The sequence below is a fragment of the Trichomycterus rosablanca genome, chromosome 11 (genome assembly GCF_030014385.1).
Source record: "Trichomycterus rosablanca isolate fTriRos1 chromosome 11, fTriRos1.hap1, whole genome shotgun sequence".
NCBI lineage: Eukaryota > Metazoa > Chordata > Actinopteri > Siluriformes > Trichomycteridae > Trichomycterus > Trichomycterus rosablanca.
In genome coordinates this window covers 21551157-21574616 of record NC_085998.1, presented here as the reverse complement: position 1 = coordinate 21574616, position 23460 = coordinate 21551157, and the positions used below count along the sequence as shown (strand labels likewise).

The 23460-nt window shown below is 40.7% G+C and overlaps 1 protein-coding gene across 8 annotated transcripts in view; it reads right to left on the bottom strand.

Annotated features, from left to right (window-relative positions):
* Positions 1-941: 941 nt before the first annotated feature.
* Positions 942-23460, bottom strand: part of mef2aa (myocyte enhancer factor 2aa) — a 197161-nt gene continuing 174642 nt past the window's right edge. For 6 of the 8 annotated variants that reach the window (XM_063005291.1, XM_063005298.1, XM_063005293.1 and 3 more), the window contains 5 exons: positions 15148-15332; positions 9017-9040; positions 3409-3535; positions 2480-2603; positions 942-1347 (listed from right to left, as the gene is read on the bottom strand). In XM_063005291.1, the coding sequence (XP_062861361.1) occupies positions 999-1347; positions 2480-2603; positions 3409-3535; positions 9017-9040; positions 15148-15332 (809 nt within the window). In that variant the 3' untranslated portion in view covers positions 942-998. The remainder of the gene's footprint in view (positions 1348-2479; positions 2604-3408; positions 3536-9016; positions 9041-15147; positions 15333-23460) is intronic. The other 2 variants (XM_063005296.1, XM_063005299.1) reach the window with 1 other exon arrangement.

Here is a 23460-nt window from a genome sequence, read left to right as displayed (position 1 = left end):
ATTCGCCTGACACACACTTCGTCCGACGTGTGCACAGTCTACCAATCCCTTCTTATTCACCCATACTTCTATGGATTTGCGTGTGAGGTTGACTTCGCGTACGGAGAGCCACGCCCCGATCTCTGCGCCCCTCCACTTCATGTACAGGCATCCTGCGTTGATAACCCCACGCCAAGACGATTGGTAGCAGAGCCGAGATTTAAACCCGGGGGCTCAGAATCTCGGTGCTGGTGTGCTAGCGGATTATCCCGCTGCGCCACCTTGACGCCTGATCTGCATTTTAACGTATATAATATAATCTTTATCCAGATACAATCCTCTGCTACATATTCATGTAATGACCAAGAATAAACTCTTGAATTAATGTGGTCATAAGTGATCATGTATACCAAAGACATTTTCAGTATGGTCTTGATTCATGTTTTTAAGTGTATCTATACACATTGTATAGGATTATTAATGAAGGCAGCTTTCAGAGAGCCTAAACATGCTCTGATCGAGCTGGGAAAATGATTGTGACTGTCAGCACAAATTACCTACATTTTTTTTTTGTTTACTCTTTACGTACTGCTGCTTTAAAATGTTGACTCTAGTTGACCCTGCATACAAACTGCCCAAGTACCTGATAACACCTGTTCTAGTAAGTGAACCAGTCCAAAATCGGTTTTTCTCTCCGCTTTTTTGCACCACTTTCATTTTGATATGTCAGGACAGCGTAAATTTCCTTCTGCGCACCCACCTTTCAAAATGAAAATAAAGTTAAATAATAATAACAATAATAATAATAAAATAAAATTATGACCCAACTTTAATTCTGATATGTCAGGCTGTTGTAAATTTTCTTGTGTCAGGCCCACCTCCTTTCCAGACAAAAACAAAGTTAAATAAGAATAATATAATAATAGCAATTATGACACCCCACCCCGATCCCACCCCCCCGCCTCTGGCCTGTCGACATCTTTCACCCCCTGTGGCCTGCTCGGCCCTCCTGGAGCATTTTATGTGACCCAGGAGTCCATGCGCATGCGTTTGACGGACGGGCTGTGACGGTCGTCAGCTCCGGGTGCGAGCGCACGGCTTAGGCCTAGGATAGGGGAGTGGAATTCGGCTCGATGATCTTCGCGGTCGCTGCCGTCGTACGAAGAACATGAGGAGCTCAGGCTGTCGACGGGAGAGCGACCCATGTCGGGGCGGCTGGAGGACGGAGGCAGCTGCTGCTGCTGTTGGTGGGAGAATCCAGACGGGGTGATGCGTTCACGTGGTGGTGAAATGGGCTCTGATTTGATGTTGAGGTTCTGGTTGGTGTTGATAGACAGGTTGGAGCCCTGAGGTAAGTGACCGCTGCCCCTAAGGATAGAAAGAAGGGAAACGTTAATAAATACATGACAGTTACATTCATGACAGGACAGGTAGTTACTGGTTACACAAGATTCATCAGTTCCAGTCTTTAATATCAAACACAGTCATGGACAATTTTGTATCTCCAATTCACCTCACTTGCACGTCTTTGGACTGTGGGAGGAAACCGGAGAACAAACATGTTCAAACATGTTTCTTGTCATGTTCATTGCACAGCCAATGATGGACTATGCATCATTTTCTCCCCTAATCTAGTTATATCCAATTATCCTTATTGCGTCACGCTTCACCTCCACCGATACAACCCTCCACTGCTGACTAAGGAGCATCACAACTGACACACGCCCCCTCCGACACGTCATCAGTACCAACTGCATCTTTTCACCTGCACAAAGCAAGTTCATATGCGAACCAGCCTTGTGCATGGAGGGCCACACCCTGATCAGCATTATTTTCCAACTCTGTGCAGGCGCCATCAATCAGCCAGCAGAGGTCGTAACTGCACCAGTTATGAGGAACCCTGGCCCGACTTACCCACCCTGTGAACAACAGCCAATCGTTGTTCATGTGGCCGCCCAGCCCAGTCGGATGGCAGAGCTGAGATTCGATACGATGTATTCCAAATCCCAGCTCTGGTGTTTTAGCGTATTTTACCGCTGTGCCACCTGAGCGGCCATTTATTAGGATTTGAACGTCATGTTTTACACACTTTGGTTACATTCATGACAGAACAGGTAGTTACTGGTTACACAAGATTCATCAGTTCAAGTTTTTCAAAACTGTGTCAAACAGAGTCATGGACAATTTAGTATCTCCAATTCACCTCACTTGCATGTCTTTGGACTGTGGGAGGAAACCGGAGCTTTAGGAGGAAACCCACGCAGACACGGGGAGAACAAGCAAACTCCACACAGAAAAGACCCGGATCGCTTCACCTGGGAATCGAACCCGGGACCTTCTTGCTGTGAGGTGACAGTGCTACCCACCGAGCCACCGTGCCGCCCCATTAATAAATAATGTATGTAAAAGAATGCATCTAAACAAAAGCGAATGGTGTGAATAAATATTGTTGTGTGTGTGTGTGTGTGTGTGTGTTGTGAGCTTTTTCAGAGTTACTCACACCAGCGAGCTGAGAGCTGCCTGGCCCAGTTGATGCTGTTGCCATGCCGACATGGAGCCCAGTGAGAGCCCCGGAGAACCGAAACCTTGCAGTGAGGAGAGCTCTGCGCTGCTTAGGGAATATTCTGCAACAACACAGCATGGGTCACGTATGAGAACAACACACACCTCTGCATCCCAAAAGAACATGCATCACACATGGGCCTGCACTTCGGAGAAGCACACCTCGTACCCCTTCACACCTCACAGTACATGTGGGGTGTGCGGGGGTGTATGAGTGTGCACTACACTACACTTACTTTGTTTTATTATTACTGTATTTGACATTTGCATATGTAGCATGTGTGTATAAATATTTGTTGGACACAGAAGAGTTGAATTATGGTTAAAATTTACCCTACGTTGAACTGAGGTGTCAGGTTATGATGTTAATGTTGGGCCTCATGATGGAACTGCCCTGGTAGAGCAGATTGCCCCTGAGGCAGCATGACAGCCCTTTTCCGGAGAGGAGCCTACCCGTAAATTCATGTTATGTGCAGGGTGTGCCAGTTGGTAGGGTGGGGATGTCATTCCCTATCTTACCTTTTTCTAAGGACTTAGTTAATGCAGATGGCCGGAGTAGCCTGTCGTATTGTGACCACCAGTTATCAGTTCTGTGCTATCCCTATTCTATCCACTTTTTCCATTGAGGGCTGCAGATGTGTGTGTCTTTCATTTGTTACTTTGTTTCTATTAATGTGGCCACCTTTTTTATTTATGATTGTCCCATTTATGATTGTCCCAGTGGCTTTTACTCAAAATACTATACTACCTGGGTTAAAACATGTGCACTTGGGTTCTATTTTCATTCTTGCAGACATGTGGATACACCTTACGTTTCAGTAGCCAATTGTTACAGGTAAAGGTATGCGTGTTTGTGCGTGTACTCACCACTGTTGTAGGCGGTTGGCATGCCGGAGTAGACGAGGCCTTGTGGTGGTAGACTTGGAGTGGTGACAGACACCACGGGTGTGGCAAGAAGCTGGTTCCCTTGGGAGCTGCTTATTCTCTGGGTGTTCTGCATACACAACACCAAAATCAAGTACTTGTACTGAGTAAAGTATACAGTACGAGCAGAAACACTGCAGTTTTGGTGAAGAACAATATTACCAACAATTCAACGGTAAAAACACTGTGTCAACCTGCTGTCACTATTTTTTTTTTTGTTTAATGCATTTTCTTCCCCTTTTTCTCCCCCTTTAGCGCATCCAATTGCCCAATTGCATCATGCTTCCTCTGCGCCTATGCCGATCCCTGCTCTGACCGAGGAGATCGAAGCTAACCCACGCCCCCTCCGACACGTGGGCAGCAAGCCGAATGCATCTTATCACCCACACAATGACGAGTGTTGTGCCACCTAGCGTTGTGTACGGAGAGACACACCCTAAAAGCACTCTTTCCTCATCTCTGTGTAGGCACCTCTAATCAGCCAGCAGAGGTTGTTATTGCACCATTCTGACGGAGAGAGAGACCCATATCCGGCTTAGTCCCGCCCATCTGAACAACTGGTTGCAGCGTGTGTTTTTACCACTGTGCCACCTGAGCGGCTATTTAGTTTGTTTTAATTGAATATTCAAAGCTGACATGTGCACCATATACAGCTGAACAGTGATTGTTTACTTTTCTGTGGGCTACAGAAGCAAAGTCCTTATTAGCTTTTTAAAACTTTAAAATATTGAACTAAACCAACCAGCTTTTCAAAAATAAAATAAATATGATTTATAGTTTTTATAATTGATTAAAAACATGAAGTTAAAGACGCGCTACACCTCCAGATTACAATCACAAACTGTATTTTTAACACACTTTTGAAAATCTTGTATGATATTTTTTTCACCACGGTGAGGCGCTGTAGCTTTATCACAAATAATGAATACCGCGCTTTCGTGAACAACATGGTTTACCATCTGGTTTGCTTTAAAAAGACAAGAAGACGTCGAATTGGTGCAAATTAGAAGTTTGATTCCAGCTGGGTTATGTCATATTGTATAATGTACTTTTATTACAACACAAGCCTGTTTAATTGGTATGTACTATGTTTGGTACACACTACAAATTCACCACAGTCTGCAAATATGCTAGAGTGTAATTTCTACCTGCTCCAGTCATGCATTATTGTATATGTTTTGCACTTTCATCCACTAAATCATTGTTTCATCCATTAAATCAATCAGTTTTTTTATTTACATTCACGTAAAGGCTTTTTTTCTATGATTTTTTTTGTCTTTGTTCTGTTAAATTTCGCTGCAGGATGTTATTCAATTACAAAAAATGATTGGAACAGGCTGTCTTTTTCACTACGCACAATATTCTAAATATTATATTGCTAATAAAGATTTTCATCCTGTCCTGTTTGCGTGGTGACACAGGAGCAGCTAGATACAGTTTTGTTCAAGGACATACAGTAGTATTTAGTACAAGTGCTACCTGAAGTTCTGTGAGTTAGTGTCATTTTTAAAACTTGGCATATGAAGTGGACACACACACACACACTATATGGCCAGAAGTATGTAGATACCCCTTTTAATTATTATTGATTTCTGGTGTTTCAGCCACACTTCTTGCTAACTGGTGTATAAAAATCATTGACAATGTCTTTTATGCTTTAAACCTTGTGGCAATAGTTTGAAAAAGGCCCATTCCTGCTCCAGTTTGATCTAGCTGCTGTGCATAAAGCAAGGTCAATAGACATGTGTTGATGAGTTTGTAATGATAGAACTTTGGTGGCTTGCATTAAGCCCTGACCACAACCCTACTGAACACTTTAAGAAGAAATCAGAACAATTTTTTCAAATGCCTGACCTTAAGATGCTTCTACTTCATGGGCTCTTTAAAATGTTGTGGAAGGCCTTCTCAGAACAGGGTAGGCTGTGACATCCACAAAGTGGTGGCCAACACTATATTTATGTCCATGGTTTTAGATTGGTATGATCAACTAACTCATGGTTATGTGTTGAGGAGAGTAACTTTTTTTTTTTTTTTTACCTTAAATGTGACCTATGATCTGTACAACTGAAAAACAAACTAAAATGTCTGGGGATAAATTAAGATTCTATCTGCAGTCTATCAGCATGGCATATGTTGACTTGGCAATCTTTGCCCTCTCTTCCTTGCAAAGAGCGCTCCAAATCTTTAAGATTGTGAGGGCACCACCTGTGCACACTTCTGTTCAGGTCACCCCACCGATTTCCAACTGGATTCAGGTCTGGACTGAGCCATTTCAAAACTCTAATCCTCTTCTGATAAAGCCACTCTTTTAGTGGATTTGGAGGTATGCTTCGGGTTGTTGTTGTTGTGCTGAAAGATGACAATCCTTTTCATCTTCAGCTTTTTAGCAGATGCCTGAAGGTTATGTGCCAGAATTGACTTATATTTGGAACTGTTCATAGTTCCATCTACCTTGACAAACGCTTTAGTTTCAGTTGAGGAAACACAGCATTAAAGCAGTGAAACATGCTGCCACCACCATGCTTCACTGTGGATATAGTGTTCATTTGGTGATGTGCATTTTTTTTTTTTTTTTTTGGTAATTTATGGCTTAAAAAGACTTGTCACTGTTGGGTTATTTTTTATCCAATTCCTGATGACTGTCTTCACTGTGTTCCATGATGTATGAAATGCCTTGGAAGTTTTTTTTGCACCAATATACTGACTGATACCTTTCAACAATGAGATCTCTTTCATACTGTTTAAGCTCTTTGTGGATCATGAATTTTTCTGTAAAATGCAACTAAGTAAATGTCAGGAACATCCTACTAATACAGCTGAACTTTATATGGTGTTAATCAGAGTCACATTAATTGATCGCAGGTTTTACTGATTGGTTAATTTGGAAGATAGCAACATACCTAACTATAGACAGTGTGCACACTTCTGAAACCACATTGTTTTAGTTTAATTTTTTTCCCCTAAATGATTTTACCCATAAAAACCCCTATTTTTTTTCAACTGAATTGCAGAAATTATTATCTTAAATGATTTATCTTGGTCAGATTATTACTCTTTTTTTTATTTATAAAGAAATTTGACAATTTACCATTGGTGTGTAGACTAAAGCTTATTAGTGGGAAATTTAAACAGAATTAAGTAATATTTCAATTGATTCTGGCATCAGTTTTGGTTACAAACTAAGGATAAAGAAAGTGCATAAAATCCAACCTGACAGATCTTGTAAAATTGTTTACACTTCTTAATGTGATTCAAAGCAGTGGAAGCAATTAAATATTAACTACTATAACATTCAACAACAATAAAGTTACATGCATTTTGTTCCATTAATCCACCACAATTGCAACTCCATTCAGATCATAATATCATAATAAAGATGTGTTAATGTTTCTGAAAGTGGTACAATAGTGAAGAATCCAATCCTAAGAATGTTAGTCCTGGCCCAACATCTACTGTATATCATACAGTCTATGCAATAGCACATCTACAAACTTAATCTTATTCTATGATAAAGCATTTTTCTGAGAGAAACTTTACATTGAAAGTAAAAACTGAGTTGATTCATTTAAAACCAACCCTTTATTACTCTAAAATACCCTCAGGTACTTCTTACAGTGTCAAAACAAAACAAGGTCCAGAGAGTGTTTAAGGTAATGCAGTGACTTGTTGTGAATACATTATAGTGTGGTGACAAGCATGCAATGCAAGCATTCCATCACTTCCAGCAAGTGTTCGTGCAGTGTGCACCATAAACACACACGCACACACATACACACACACACACACACACAGCTACCTTCACTTTACAACATACGTTCAGTTTATGCTTTCTGCATTTTGTATTTTAGGATTAATTAAAGTTGTGGTCCATATGACCAAAAAGCTATGGTGTCAAAGAAAAAGGGACCGGTTGATTTGATTTTCCCCACCATTATTTCCATACTGGGTCTGCTGAATCTATTCTAAGGAATATTTCGACTCCACTTGCACTTCTCTCATCGCATGGCACTGCAACAATCTCTTTGCTAGCAGCTAGACCACCAATTTTAGAGACGATGCACTGAAATACAAATTCAGTACATCAAAACATTGAACCTGCCAACTTTATAATTTTCTTATTTTTATTTTATTGTATTATATTCTATTTACTGTACTTACACTGTACTGGAGCTGCTGTAACACTCGAATTTCCCCCATGAAGATCAATAAAGGAATCTTATCTTATGTGTACTACATTAATTCTTAACCCTTAATGAAAAAAACCTGAACAATCATATTCTAACACATTAGATTTACCTTATTTATGAGACTTTATCTGTAATGAAAAACAGTGTGCAGCGTGTGTTTTTACCGCTGCGCCACCTGAGCAGCTTCAGCAAAGTTTCCATGTCTTTAGATTTATTCTTATGTATTATTCTTTTTATTTTTACTTAGATTTTTCTTTACTTTTATTGGACAGCGCCCTTGGGTGTTACAATTTCATTTGATAATCACTTTTTATCATATTATTATTATCATAAATAAGCACATAGTCAGTAGCCAAAATCTACAAACTACAGTTTTATTTGTTGTACTGATAAAATTCCCAACTATTTACATTTTCTATGTTGTTGTTATTATTATGATAATTATTATATTTGATTGTTTCTACATAAAATAAACCTTTGCAATTTATAATGGACAACTTTTTTCTTTTTTTGTTTATGCATTTTATCCCTTTTTCTCCAGCCTTTGAGTGAACTTTTTTTGCTAGGAGGATAATATAGGTTTTAGATTTAAACTGTGGTAAAATACCATTAATACAAACATTTCAAACATATTCCTATTAAACTTTTTAATGAAGAACACACATCCATACAAGAATTATGATAAAACTTTTTATGCCTGTGAAAAATCTAGAGGCATCTCAAGCAGAACTAGTGACATTAGTTAATAATGTTCTCTTATTTAATCTTGGGGGAAAACCACAGCCTAACCATTTAGTTTCTCACCGTGGTCGGCTTCAAACTTGAGTTATACAGCATGACATCATTCTGGCTTTGAGTCTATCTCAGTGTGACATAATCTCAAATAATGTAACCAGACTTCACCCGCTACAAAAGGAGGAAAAGTCTACAGAGAACAAAAGCTGGCCGATTCATGTAAATACTAACATTATTATTAATGAAGGTGTTTTATTAGATTTATTTGAGTGATGAGAGATTTGAGTGTGTGACCGCACCAACACCAACCCACACACACACACACACACACACAAGCAAAAAACAACCATGTGCACACTTTATAGGAACTGAGACAGGCAGTGGTACTTTCAGGCAGTGGCCTGACCACCTTAAAAAAAAAACACATGCATGGTGAGTGGAAGAAACCACGCTCAAACCGGACTTCCTGTACACAGCACACTCTGTGTAAACTTGTGAACACATCCAAAGCTTAGCTCAGCCAGCCTCTGCTAGCATCCGGCTCAAGCATGTGAACTCATGTTAGTTAGTCATGTAAAGCTGTGCTTATTAAAACCTTCCTATCATCCAGACAAAACGATCCAACTCACCAACTCCATCTCCTCCTCCTCCGACTGTTCCCGACACAAAAAGAACAGAGCGTTAGATCAGTGTGGTACAGGGCACCACGTATAATACACATGTGGTCCAGCTGTTGTAAACCCCCACCATGATTTAAATCCAGTGTACACCTTTTGGCTAGACTTATTCAAATTTGGGAACTGGTGGCCAAACCAAATGCTGCTCGGGTTACCTGCGAAGGCGTCGACCAGTCAAATTAATCTGTGCTTCCCAGTCAAATGCTATTACCACAACTTTTGACACACCTCAGTGTCAACTGAAAGATGGCAAGAAAAGTGATTGCCCTCTTTTCAATAGTCATTGGTATTGCATTTGTCCTAGTAAATTATTTAACTCAGTAAACAAAACAAAAGGACAAAGACGCTTAAGTGAAAGCATATTTTGTAAGTAATTATTCAGTTAATTATAAGAGTTATCCAGCAACCATATCCCTTATGAAAATACCCATTCCACTCCTGGGTACTCAATCAACTAGCTTACAAAATTTAACTGGTAAGCCAATTCAAATTACAAAACACGGCACACATTCTTGGTACAAGGCAAGGCAGCCCTGTAAAATACATGTTCGGACATGAATGACTTCCATGCTGGCCAATTTGGACTGCAGACTAGCCCTCAGCCCTTTCTGATGTGAAGCTATTGGGGTCTTCTTTTTACCAGCCAGTGGCAGATTCCTACATAGAGCTGTAAAACACATGATGAAACACACTAGACTAAAGTATTTTTTCCAACACTTACACTATATGACCAAAAGTATTTGGACACATGACCCTGAACTTGTTGTATATACTATTTTAAAACCAAATGGTACCTCTATGTGATGTTTTCAGCTATAATGACAGGACTTCTCACAAGACTTTAAAATATATGGGCACACATTTCTACAGACATACTTCAAACAAGCTTGTGTATGGCTGATGTTCATTGAGAAAGCCTCAATTGATGTTCCAGTTTATGGGGCTGTGTTCAGAGTTCTGTGCAGGCCACAGGACAGACCTTGCTTTGTGAACAGGGGCAAAGTCATGCTGGAACATGAAAGGGCTTTCTCTAAACTGTTGCTGCACACTTGGATGCATATATTTTACTTTATACACCGATCAGGTATAACATTATGACCACCAACAGGTGAAGTGAACAACACTGATTATCTCTTCATCACAACCTGTTAGTAGGTGGGATATATTAGGCAGCAAGTGAACATTTTATCCTCAAAGTTGTTGTGTTAGAAGCAGGAAAAATGGGCAAGTGTAAGGATTTGAGCGAGTTTGACAAGGGCTAAATTGTGATGGCTAGACGACTGGGTCAGAGCATCTCCAAAACTGCAGCTCTTGCAGTGGTCAGTATCTATCAAATGTGGTCAAAGCAAGGAACAGTGGTAAACCGGCGACAGGGTCATGGGCGGCCAAGGCTCATTGATGCACGAGGGGAGTGAAGGCTGGCCGGGGTGGTCCGAACCAACAGACGAGCTACTGTAGCTCAAATAGCTGAAGAAGTTAATGCTGGTTCTGATAGAAAGTGTATCAGACAGTGTATCGCAGTTTGTTGCGTATGGGGCTGCAAAAGGGGGACCAACACAATATTAATGTTATGCCTCATCGGTGTATAACTAATTTATTACACCTGTTACCAACTGTTGTGGCTGAAACACATGAATTCAATAATCAGAGGGATGGTTCCCAATACTTTTGTCCATATAATGTATATGAAAAAGATACCCTATCTGGCCTTTTGCCCTCAGATATGACCAATATTTCTGTAGAGTGCCTCCCCCAGGCCTGCAGTAAGCTAGTGTAATAGACTTCTGCACGTGAGCATCTCTAGCTCATCTCATCAAAGGCACAGGTAGTTGAGGTACACACGTAAGATGTTAAGATGTGGTCAGTATATGTGCTGGAAAGTCTAAGAAATATGCTTTTATTTGTCATATATACATGTACAGTACAATGAAATTCTTTTTCCACATATATCAGCTTGCTTGGAAGCTAGGGTAAGGGCTCTGCTCAGGGGATCCTCAAGCCAGGATTCAAACCCACAATCTTCTGATTGATAGTCCAAAGCTCTACTCACTAGACTACCACTGCCTACTCTCGATGTGACTATATTGTGCCTTGCCCAATATCAGTAATTGTCAACACTTGTTTTTGTCTGTTTGCGCTACAATGTGTGGAGATGCTTCCAGTGTACCAGATCACATTTATTTGTATGACAAGTACTGCCAAATAATACTAATAATACTAATACTGCACTACCCTCACTCGGCGTTCTTTTTTTACTTGATGCTTGGTTGTATGATGTGATGTTTTAAGGCAGCTAGTTGGCCTCTGTTGTGCCCGGGCCGCAACCATCTTAACACTCGATCAATAAAATTAGGGAGAAGCGACAAGGGCGACAAGATATTATCTGGCTCACACTCTGGGCTTCTGATTAAGCCTTCATCCTCACTCTGTCACACCAGGGATGTGATTAATGTAATACCATTCTATCCTAATGGCAGGCTGTCTGCAGGGCTCTCTGCCTGCACCTTCCTTAGCAGGTCTCTCTGAAGCCCTCTGAAGTAGGAAGTCCTCAATCCAAACACACACACACACACACACACACACACATACACACGCTTCCACATCCATACCCTAACCTCTTAATCCACAAGGCTGCTCATATCACAGATCTGGAATATGAAATTTATTTTAACTCCTATATAAAACTCCACCACTTCCAGACGCTGCTGAGCGAAACCACACATTCACACATTTTTTTTAAAGAGAACAGCCAGAGTCGAGAAGCCTGGCTCACTTTGGCAATATTTTCCAAACAACTCTGTAAGAACTCCGTGCTGAGCGGCACGCAAGGCTGGAACAAGCTCATCACAGGCCAACTTTTTTTTTAGCTTTTTTTTTTTTTTTACCTTGCAGTGATTTATGGAGGTGACAGACTGGCGTTGCCTCAGGTGCCAAATGTGGTCTGAACTCTCAGGGTCTTAATTATAATCATTAGAGAGGCCCTCTAATTTCTATATGAATAATTAAGAGAATGTGATAGCAACTGGGCCTTGAAGATATTTCTTTCTGCTGCCTTTTTGTGCCTGGTCCATCATCTATCCAGTTTTCTCCTTATTGTGGATAATATAATATAACGTGAAATAAAAGAAATGTAGAGATTTTTGTATTAGTATCTCAATTTTCATAATCATATTTTCAGCAGCTTATTTAATTATAGTATGTAATATACTGGCACATGGGTGGCACAGTGATAAATGACACTAGCCCTTTTTCTCTGAAGTCCAGAGTTCAAATCCCCATGGTGCAACCAACCGGTTGAGCATCTGTATACAGGCTATGTCCAAAGGTAGCGAAATGGCCAAAGCCTATGACGGATAGGCCTTGTGCATTGTTCCCAGTGATTCTGTAGATGCAACCATGACCAAAAAAAGTGGTGGTAAAACATGAAAAAAAAATACTATAGTATAATACTAAGCAGACACACTTGCACAATTTAACTGTGTGACTGGGTCTGTTTGAAAACCTAGTGAGCTACCTTGCTGTCTACTGCCTACATCGGCAGCCGCCTAAGTAAAGGCGATTCCAATAAGTCATCGACTTATATGTCAGGTTATTCAGACGCGCTCCTCAACAGCGATTACGGTGATTACATCAGTTTTCACTTACTAAGCTAACACAGCCTCAGGCCATTCAAACCAACGAGATGAGGTGGCACAACCCGCTATAGCATGTCAACTAACATCTTCCTCCGTGTACCAAAAACGGGAAACTGTCGCTGACAAGCCGAATTTGCAAATATATGACACTTGTACATGTTTATATTAATTAAAAATCAATGATCATTTATTTACATTTAAAAATAACTTGTATTTGTAACATATTTGTAATTATTTTGTGAAAAAAGTTGTGCCGCACTGAATGCTGGGATTGCCTTCACCGCCAAGGAAGCATCGGATGCTCCTTCGTTAACTGTAAAATACCCTTCCAAATTAAGGTACCTCACTAGGCAGCATTTTAAAGCATTGGGAGCATGCATATGATAGCATAAAATGCTGTCTATGTAGAGAGCTCACTAGGTTTTCGAACACACCCACTATGTCCCAAACTACACACAATGACCACAGTATGTGAGATTACCAACAGTGTTTAGTACATTACCATTACATTACCAAATAGATTTTCTTAATCTGAAACTTTTGTAGTAAACAGCATGTAATTTAACCCATGCAAGCACTAGCACAATAGCATCCCAACTAGCTTACTCAGTCACAATTAATCCAATTAAAATCATTACTGTCAAAACCTTGAGAATAATGGATTACAACAGTAAAATATCACTACAGTGGACACAGATTCAACAAAACTACACAGCAGAAGATTTGAAAAACATCGACCAGTCTGGTGTGTTGAAGTTTGGTTTCTGCTGTGATAAGTAGATAGCAGGGTTGGAACTTGGCATTACAGTATGAATACATGGACTTAATGTGCCGTGTGTCAACATTTTGGCAGGAGGGGTTGGGGTAATGGTGTGTGTCATGTTTTCTTTCTATGTGAAGGCCCAATTCTACCAACCAATCATAGTTGGTAGTGCATGTACATGTGGACTGTGCTCATAAACTGTTTCCATGTACATGACAATGAGTTAAGTGTACTTTAGTCGGGTTCCTAGTTAACAGATCCAAATTTAACAGAGCGTTTTTGTGATGGGGTAGAATGAGAGATTACAAGCATGAATGTGTGGCAGCAATTATGTGATCCTATCAATGTCCATGTCAACATAGACCAAATTTTTCCAACATCATGTGGAATCCATGCCATGAATAACTGAGGCTGTTCTGTGGGCAAACTACATATCTACTACATATCTTCAGTAATTTAAGCCATTTAGTTAATAGTAGAAATATAATAATAATTGTATGTAATTAATATTCAGGACATAGGAAACAGGCTGACAACTACCAGCCAGTCTTATATTAGTTACTAGTGGAAATGTATGGACTGCATAGAGTCTTGATCTGCATTGTTGTATTTTGGTAAGGGAACAGTAAATGCCTTGAAATAAATGACCAGATGTTTAGATAAACTCAATTACAGGAGATTTAAATAGAGAAAACAAAATACCCAGAAATACTCAAAGCAGTAACAGTAATTTAATCAGCTGCTCAGGTTACAACCCAAAAGTTTTTAAGAAAAATGGGTAGCAACTACAGAAAATGAGGAGTTGCTATGACACCCATAAGAAAGCTTGAGAAAGAAGACAAGTGAAGGGACGCAAGTGAAAAAAGCGAAAGAGTCGCTACTGTTTTGGCACCCAGGTAGCGCAGCGGGATAATCCGCTAGCACACCAGCACCGAGATTCTGAACACTCTGGTTGAGTCTCAGCTCTGCTACCTGTCGACTGGGCGCCATCTTGTAGTACAATTGGCAGTGCCTGCAGCAGACACAAATTGGTCACCGTGTCTGCTGGGTTAGGGAAATGACCAGACTAAGTGGATGGGGTCTTCAAAAACACTATGCAAGGAGCCTGGTGAGCAGATAGAGGCATCTGTGCAGAGGCATGGGTGTAAAGAAGGGGTCCACTAAGACTGCGCATACATCGGAGGGGGCGTGGAGCAGGTAAATATACCCTCCTCGGATGCAATCAGGGATTCACAGCAGCGGAAGACAAATTGACTACGCTAATTCGGGAGAAAATGCATAAATTAATTTTTTTAAAAGTCGCTACTGTTTATTAACTAAGCCCTTCAAAACAAAAGCTGGCTGAGATACATAGGAAGTACAAAGACTCAAGCTAGAGCTGAGTTTAAGTACTTTTATTAAAATTGTTTCCTCGGGTATAGCAAATAAAGCTAATAAGGCGCAGGGAATGCTTTGAAGTGTCACCCTGCACTCTGCCTTAACACAGTGTGAACACGGCAGGTCAGAAAGGTACTAAGTAAGTAAAACTGTGCATAAAAACATGAAAATATACCATAAGTGTATCAGATAAGCACTTAGTTTCTCTATTAATGATGTGCGTGTTAAATGGGACTGTTTTATTAGACAGTAATGTCTCTCCTGAGGTAACATTACACTTGTTTGCATGCTGTGTCACTCGTACTTACCAGAGGTGGCATCATTCCCTTACTGGAAGGAGGTATGACCACTCTCAAGTCTGGTTTTCGGTTCCCCATGCTCATGCTTCCTCCTGGGGGCGGCGGTGATTTCGTAGGCATGATTTTCCCCAGCCCATTTCCACTAGGTGTACCCAGAAGCCCTGGTGAGCCCCTGGTGTTCACAAAGCCATTTCCTGTGGAGACACAGAGACACAGAGCATCACAAGACCATGTTCTAATCATCCGATTCTCATCAGCCGCGAGCCAAGTCTACAACACACCATTTCGCAGCTGCAGTCGTGGCACAGAGCGGCACGCAACGTTAAGCGTTCCCAACCCTCTGGGAAAGTAATAATAGACTTTTTAATTATCCCGCACATTTACGAAAATAAAACGAGCGTTTTAAAACTGATGAGCCCTCGGTTCTCACGGTGAGCGAACATATCAAAGCGAATTCCGTGCGTCCATGGATGAGGGAGGCAATTCGGTTTAACAAATGTACTGTGACGTATGATTTTTAAGATGCGAATGGCGAACTCGTTAAAACTCAGCACAACCACTTTCTGCCATAAGAGACTATTAAAGATCCATTTTGGAGAGAAAAACTTTACTAGTGTTAGTAGAATTGAAGTTATCCAAGTAATACCTTTGCTAATTGAATACCTCGTATGCTTCATATATTTTTAACGCTTCTGCTATGCTATTGTACAGTACACGTCACATAAAAGGTTGTGCTGGAGGAGCCAAGTTATCTTGCTGTTTAGCAGAAGATAAACCTATAAGATTTGAAACAAACAAGATCCATTTTTATTTCTGATAAATATTAACACATTAAAAAAGGAAATTAATTTCTGTATCAAATGTTTTTGATAAAAGAATCTTAGACACAAATTATTTCGTTGTCTGGATGATTTTGGTGCAACCTGAAAACACTGGGTGCATGGCAGGGGTATCAGGAGTCTATTTAGCCGATTTTTTTACTAGGTTTTACTTGGACCATCAGACCTAGTTGTAGTAAAATCTGGACTTCCAAGGCATTCAATGTAAGGTGGATCTTACAGTTGATAAACTTTTTACTGTACACCGATCAGACATAACATTATGACCACTTTCATAATATTGTGTTGGTCCCCTTTTGCTGCCAAAACAGCCCTGCAACTGTGATGCACTGTGTATTCTGACCCCTTTCTATCAGAACCAGCATTAACCATCACAATTTGGCCCTTGTCAAACTCGCTCAAATCCTTACGCTTGTCCATTTTTCCTGCTTCTAACACAACAACTTTGAGGATAAAATGTTCACTTGCTGCCTAATATATCCCACCCACTAACAGGTGCCGTGATGAAGAGATAATCAGTGTTATTCACTTCACCTGTCAGTGGTCATAATGTTATGCCTCGTCAGTGTATAATAACCTAGTCAAGAAAATCACATTATAAAGCCACCATATAAAATGATAAAACTACAATTACTTGGTAAAAAATAAATTAATTAAAATACACATAGCAGTACATTGTAGCTACTGTATACTGTATATAACAAACAGTGGCCCTGACTTTCAGCTAACATTCAGAATAGGAAAATGGGAGTAAACGACTTTGTGACTTGGTTCTTGTGAATTTTGTAAATGTAGCTAAAATGTAGCTTTGAATTCTAACTTAAATCAGTTATATAAAAAAAATGATTAGAAACAAAATATTGATTTAATCAAATATTAATAGGTACTAAGGCTTCATTATTTTTAGTTCAGTATTGACCTTGAGTAAACTACTCTGTGTACTTGTTACTTGTGATTTGTGTAGTTTAGGTAAAAAATGTAGCTAAAATCACATCAAGCTAGTTACTTAATTGTATTAGAAGTGGTGAGAAATACTGCTACTACTTATGACACACATTATGTTTAACTTATATATTTTTAGATAACTTTACTATAAATCTATTACCTACTAAAATATAATACTAGTTTACAAACTGCCATACATCACTGCTGTATATAATACACTACACAGCACTGTATCCTGCCAATTCATCAGTCCACTTCCCGTTAAAGAAAAGAGTCCAGTCCATTGTTAGTGTGAATTTCTGCCTGACGTCATGCCCATCCATATATTCATGGCAGAATTTTCCAGCTCCCTGTGTGAACGTTCGATCTTTACAAAGCTGCTTTCTGCCATCTGTTGGCCCACATTGTTGGAGTTTCCTTCACATGACGGCATGACTTATTCAGCAACAATCGCGGGTCATTCGGCCACACGAACATGCTCCTCACACCAGACAAACACAGGAATTACTACTGCTTCTGAAAATAACAGCAGCGAACAAAAATGGCTACTGTATAGAGTAGAAATAGAACATTGTCTTCTAGCTGGAAGCAAGTGCTTTTCACTGTTGTATGTGATTTTAGGGCTTTGCCAGCTTCGACTGAGCAACTAAACAGCATGGCGAGCTTAATAAAAAGAAAAGTTTCATGGTCACTTGCATGGCAATTAGCTATACATAATAATGTGCTATTATTCCTATAGATTTCAACATCATCCCGATCAGGCTTTGATCTTTTTGTGGGAAGATTCGGGGCTTCTTGACTAGTTTGGGTTTTATTGTGAATTAAACTGAGTTTTTAATTTATTTTCTGTACACATACAGTACTTCCTAAGCAACAGTACATGGCAAGATCATCACATATAGAAAATATGTGGGATCTTCAAAAAGTTTCAGCACTTTTGTATTTTCATTGGAAACGGTGAGGGCGGTAGGAGTAGTAATTGGTTGTGTCTGAGAGACTGAGAGAGAGCTTATAGTGCGGATTTATTGCCATCTGATTTCCACCTTTTTGGACCGCTCAAAGAAGCTTTAGGGGGAAGAAGATTTTTATGAGATGATGATGTGAAAGCAGTGTTGCAACAGTGACTATACGCTCAACCAAAAACATTTTTTGCTGATGGCATAACTGTACTAGGTGACTGTTGAAAAGTGATGTAATTTTTTGAAATTCTTAATAAATAGAGTTTAAAAAAGTGCGGAAACTTTTTGAAGAACCCTAGTATATTTTTGAAGACATATTTTAGTGTGGGAGGTTTCATGGCTAAATTGGACCAGTCTGGTGGCCAATCTTCATTAATTGCACATTGCACCAGTAAGAGCAGAGTGTGAAGGTTCAATTAGCAGGATAAGAGCACAGTTTTGCTCAAAATATTGCAATGCACACAACATTATGGGTGACATACCAGAGTTCAAAAGAGGATAAATTGTTGGTGCACGTGTTGCTGGCGCATCTGTGACCAAGACAGCAAGTCTTTGTGATGTATCAAGAGCCACGGTATCCAGGGTAATGTCAGCATACCACCAAGAAGGACAAACCACATCCAACAGGATTAACTGTGGACGCAAGAGGAAGCTGTCTGAAAGGGATGTTCGGGTGCTAACCCGGATTGTATCCAAAAAACATAAAACCACGGCTGCCCAAATCACGGCAGAATTAAATGTGCACCTCAACTCTCCTGTTTCCACCAGAACTGTCCGTCGGGAGCTCCACAGGGTCGATATACACGGCCGGGCTGCTATAGCCAAACCTTTGGTCACTCGTGCCAATGCCAAACGTCGGTTTCAATGGTGCAAGGAGCGCAAATCTTGGGCTGTGGACAATGTGAAACATGTATTGTTCTCTGATGAGTCCACCTTTACTGTTTTCCCCACATCCGGGAGAGTTACGGTGTGGAGAAGCCCCAAAGAAGCGTACCACCCAGACTGTTGCATGCCCAGAGTGAAGCATGGGGGTGGATCAGTGATGGTTTGGGCTGCCATATCATGGCATTCCCTTGGCCCAATACTTGTGCTAGATGGGCGCGTCACTGCCAAGGACTACCGAACCATTCTGGAGGACCATGTGCATCCAATGGCAGTGCCGTGTATCAGGATGACAATGCACCAATACACATAGCAAGACTGGTGAAAGATTGGTTTGATGAACATGAAAGTGAAGTTGAACATCTCCCATGGCCTGCACAGTCACCAGATCTAAATATTATTGAGCCACTTTGGGGTGTTTTGGAGAAGCGAGTCAGGAAACGTTTTCCTCCACCAGCATCACGTAGTGACCTGGCCACTATCCTGCAAGAAGAATGGCTTAAAATCCCTCTGACCACTGTGCAGGACTTGTATATGTCATTTCCAAGACGAATTGACGCTGTATTGGCCGCAAAAGGAGGCCCTACACCATACTAATAAATTATTGTGGTCTAAAACCAGGTGTTTCAGTTATTTTGTCCAACCCCTGTATATATATATATATATATATATATATATATATATATATATACATTTTGTTCATGCATTCTCTCCCCTTTTTATCCCGACTTTTTAGCGCATCCAATTTCCCGATGGCGTCATGCTGCCTCTCCACCAATGCCAACCCCCGCTCTGATTTGAGGAGAATGAAGCTAACCCACGCCCCTCCGACACGTGGGCAGCAGCCGTATGCATTTTGTTACCCACACTAGGCGAGTGCATATATGCCTATCAGCCTCGTGTACGGAGAGACACACCTCTTTCCCCACCTCTGTGGAGGCACCATCAATCAGCCAGCAGAGGTCGTGATGTATCAGTTACGAGGAGTCCCTTTCCGGCCCCCCCCATATGAATAACAGGCCAATCGTTGTTCATGTGGCCGCTTAGCCCAGCCGGATGGTAGAGATATGATTCGATATGATGTGTTCGAAATCCCAGCTCTGGTGCGCTAGCGGGTGTGTTTTACCGCTGCGCCACCTTAGCGACTGTGCTGGGACATTTTTTGACAAAACAGCTTTATAAATATTGTATAAGTAATTTTGAAATTAGTACTTTTTGTAGTAATTGTACTTTCCCTAAAGTTACATTAATAAATATTAGTAACATAAATAAATATTGTTTTAAACATGGTGAATATTTAATATTTGAAAAGTTATGATGTATCTTTCACAAAGGACATTTGACTATTTCACTCTTCAAGTTTACTGCAGGAGGAGCCTGGCACAATTCACACATTCATAATGCCAGTTAAAATTATGCTGCTGAGCTACCTCAGAGTGTTAAAAACTGTGCTGAGCCAGCCACTGCATAAAGAAAGCTGAAAATGTGTCACTGTATGCAACAAAAGAAAAAAAAAATACAAAGGAAATTAGTAATTCTAACCTCATGCCCCGTTTCCCCTTGCACACTAAAACCATGGGCATTAATATGGATTTCCCCTCACTTTTAAGCTATAACAACCTCCAGTTTTCTGGGAGGGCTTTCCACAAGATTACATTTACATTGCTTTTATCCAAAGTGACTTACAGAACTGTGACAGTATATTGTCCAAGCAATTGAGGGTTAAGGGCCTTGCTCATGGGCCCGACAGTGGCAACCTGACATTGGTGAGGCTTAGACCAGTGACCATTTGATTGATAAAGCAAAAAGATTAAAGGGTCCCTGTAGGAATTTGTGCCCATTCCTTTAAAATTTTATGTTGGATGTGTAGGCCTGACCTGCAGCTTGCAAAGGACTGAGGTAACTCTATAATTCTATTACTACTTTTTTTATCTCTCTTTTCATCTGTTACATGACTGTTTGGTTTATGCCAACAGTCGTTTTAGAAGTTAGTTGTCTAAATAATGAATTGAACAAGATTATGAAAATATGTAGAGTTGAGACACGACGCAGCAAATGTTGGACCCAACACAAAACATTTAGCAATAAGATTTAAAATTGAAAAATTGAAAGTGAATGAAATAGTTGGTGTATGTAGCGGCTGAGCAGAAAGGGGTGATGGCTAGAGGAAAAAAAGTATTTTGATACTACCGTAAAAGGAACTACAGCAGCAGTAAGTGTGTTTGATAAAGATCAAAACGGCTGCTTAAGTATCAGAGCGCTAAAACTTGGAGGTGTTGCTGTGCACACAGTAACTGAAACCTAACAGAAGAGCATCTGTTAAACCTACACTTGGGCCAGCTGCAAAATTTTATATACATCTTCTTCCCCTTAAAGCTTCTTTGAGTGGTCCAAACAGGTATAAGCTCTCTCTTAGTCTCTCAGACACGACCAATTACTAGTCCTCCCACACTTACCATTTCCAATGATATAAAATATAAAAGTGAGGAAACTTTTTTACCGACCAGGCGTAAAATTATGACCACTGACAGGTGAAATATCTCTTCATCATGGCACTTGTTAGTGGGTGGGATATATTAGGCAGCAAGTGAACATTATCCTATCCAATATCCTCAAAGTTGACGTGTTAGAAGCGGGAAAAATGGGCAGGTATAAGGATTTGAGTGAGTTTGACAAGGGCCAAATATTGATGGCTAAACGACTGGGTCAGAGCATCTCCAAAACTGCAGCTCAACTGCAGTTCAACTGCAGTTCCCAGTCTGCAGTGGTCAGTATCTATCAAAAGTGGTCCAAGGAAGGAACAGTGGTAAACCGGTGACAGGTTCATGGGCGGCCAAGGCTCACTGATGCACGTGGGGAGCGAAGGCTGGCAACAGACGAGCTACTGTAGCTCAAATTGCTCAAATTTACATCACGTGGATGGCCGGGTGCGTGTGCTTCGCTTACCTGGGGAACACAGGCAAGCCGGCAGAGGCAGTGTGATACTTTGGGCAATGTTCTGCTGGGACATCTTGGGTCCTGCCATCCATGTGAATGTTACTTTGACACGTACCACCTACCTAAGCATTGCTGCAGACCATGTACACCCTTTCATGGAAACGGTATTCCCTGATGGCTGTGGCCTCTTTCAGCAGGATAATGCATCCTGCCACAAAGCAAAAATGGTTCAGGAATGGTTCAAGGAGCACAACAATGAGTTTGAGGTGTTGACTTGGCCTCCAAATTTCCCAGATCTCAATCCAATTGAGCATCTGTGGGATGTGCTGGACAAAGAAGTCCGATCCATGGAGGCCCCACCTCACAACTTAGAGGAGTTAAAGGATCTGCTACTAACATCTTGGTGCCAGATACCACAGCACACCTTCAGGGGTCTAGTGGAGTCCATGCCTCGACATGTCAGGGCTGTTTTGGCAGCAAAAGGGGGACCAACACAATATTAGGAAGGTGGTCATAATGTTATGCTTGATCGGTGTATGTGTATTATGTATTATGTGTTTTGGGAGCAACATACAAGAACTTATGTTCATTTGTCAATGAGGAAAATCTATAATGTCATTTAACTTTGTGTTGGCCTCCTAATTCATCATTAGCAAGTATGACTGACTACAGCTGATGACTTCTCTGTGTACATATAAATATGGCCACACCCAATAACAAAGTACAAACAACAGTGGCCGAATTAAAAGCTCCTGGAACACAGGTGACACTGTTCACATTCAAGTGAGCTCTACAAGGACATGGGCTTTTTTTCTTCACTTAAGTGATCAGTAACAAACCGTCAGGCTGCTTTAGGGTACAGATGTTTGATCAGGGAAATGAAGGTATCAATACATTAACACTGACATGGATTAAACCCAGAGTGCTTAAACTGTGCAGTGATTGGCATTTGTGGAATGGCAAAAATAAGGTAACGGAGGTAAAGACCAATCACTATAATGCCTCATACCAATCTGTTTCTTTCTTCGAATGCCACGGTTTGTGTTGGGTTCACGCTGGGTCCTCCCACGTCCCATCAAATGAACTCAGCACAAAATTGGCCATAAATGAACATGAACACGGAGTAGAAGCGTTATTAGGCTGCACGTAGCCAAACAAAGCCTCTTACATTTCTGAATAATGCATGCTCCTTTGGGAACTCACTTACGTAATGACCTGGCTTTCCAAACAAAAACACTTTGTTTTCTTTTCAAAGTGAAAAAAAAACCCCAAACACAAAACGCCATTTCTGCAGAAAGCACCACAAGGTGCTAGATGAGGCCTGACTGCTACTGAGCTATCATTACCTTAAGCAACACTAACATGTTGGAAGGGGGTAAAGTATGCGTGAGTGAGAAAAGTCTAATGGGTTGCCAAAATTGAAGCTTTGCTTCTAATAGATTAAGTGGAATGGAGACCAAATTCTAATTATAGTTTTAATTAATGAGGCTGAAAAGTACCTCTTTAGAGGGTGCAGCCTTATTGTTTTGGCTCGAGAAAAGGCGCATTCGAACAATGCAAGCCTCAAAAAGAGCTCCAGCAACTCTTGCCAAGAATATTCCGTTCAGTTTATTGTGCTTGGACAGCCTTGTGGTACAGAATGAAACGTTTGTACCTCCGCTATCAGTTTCTGAAAAGGTTTAAATTTGAAGAGCTCTAAGCATGAGGTGGTAAAAGATGCAAAAATACCAAAGCCAGGGTGCATTTTCCAACAAAGGGTT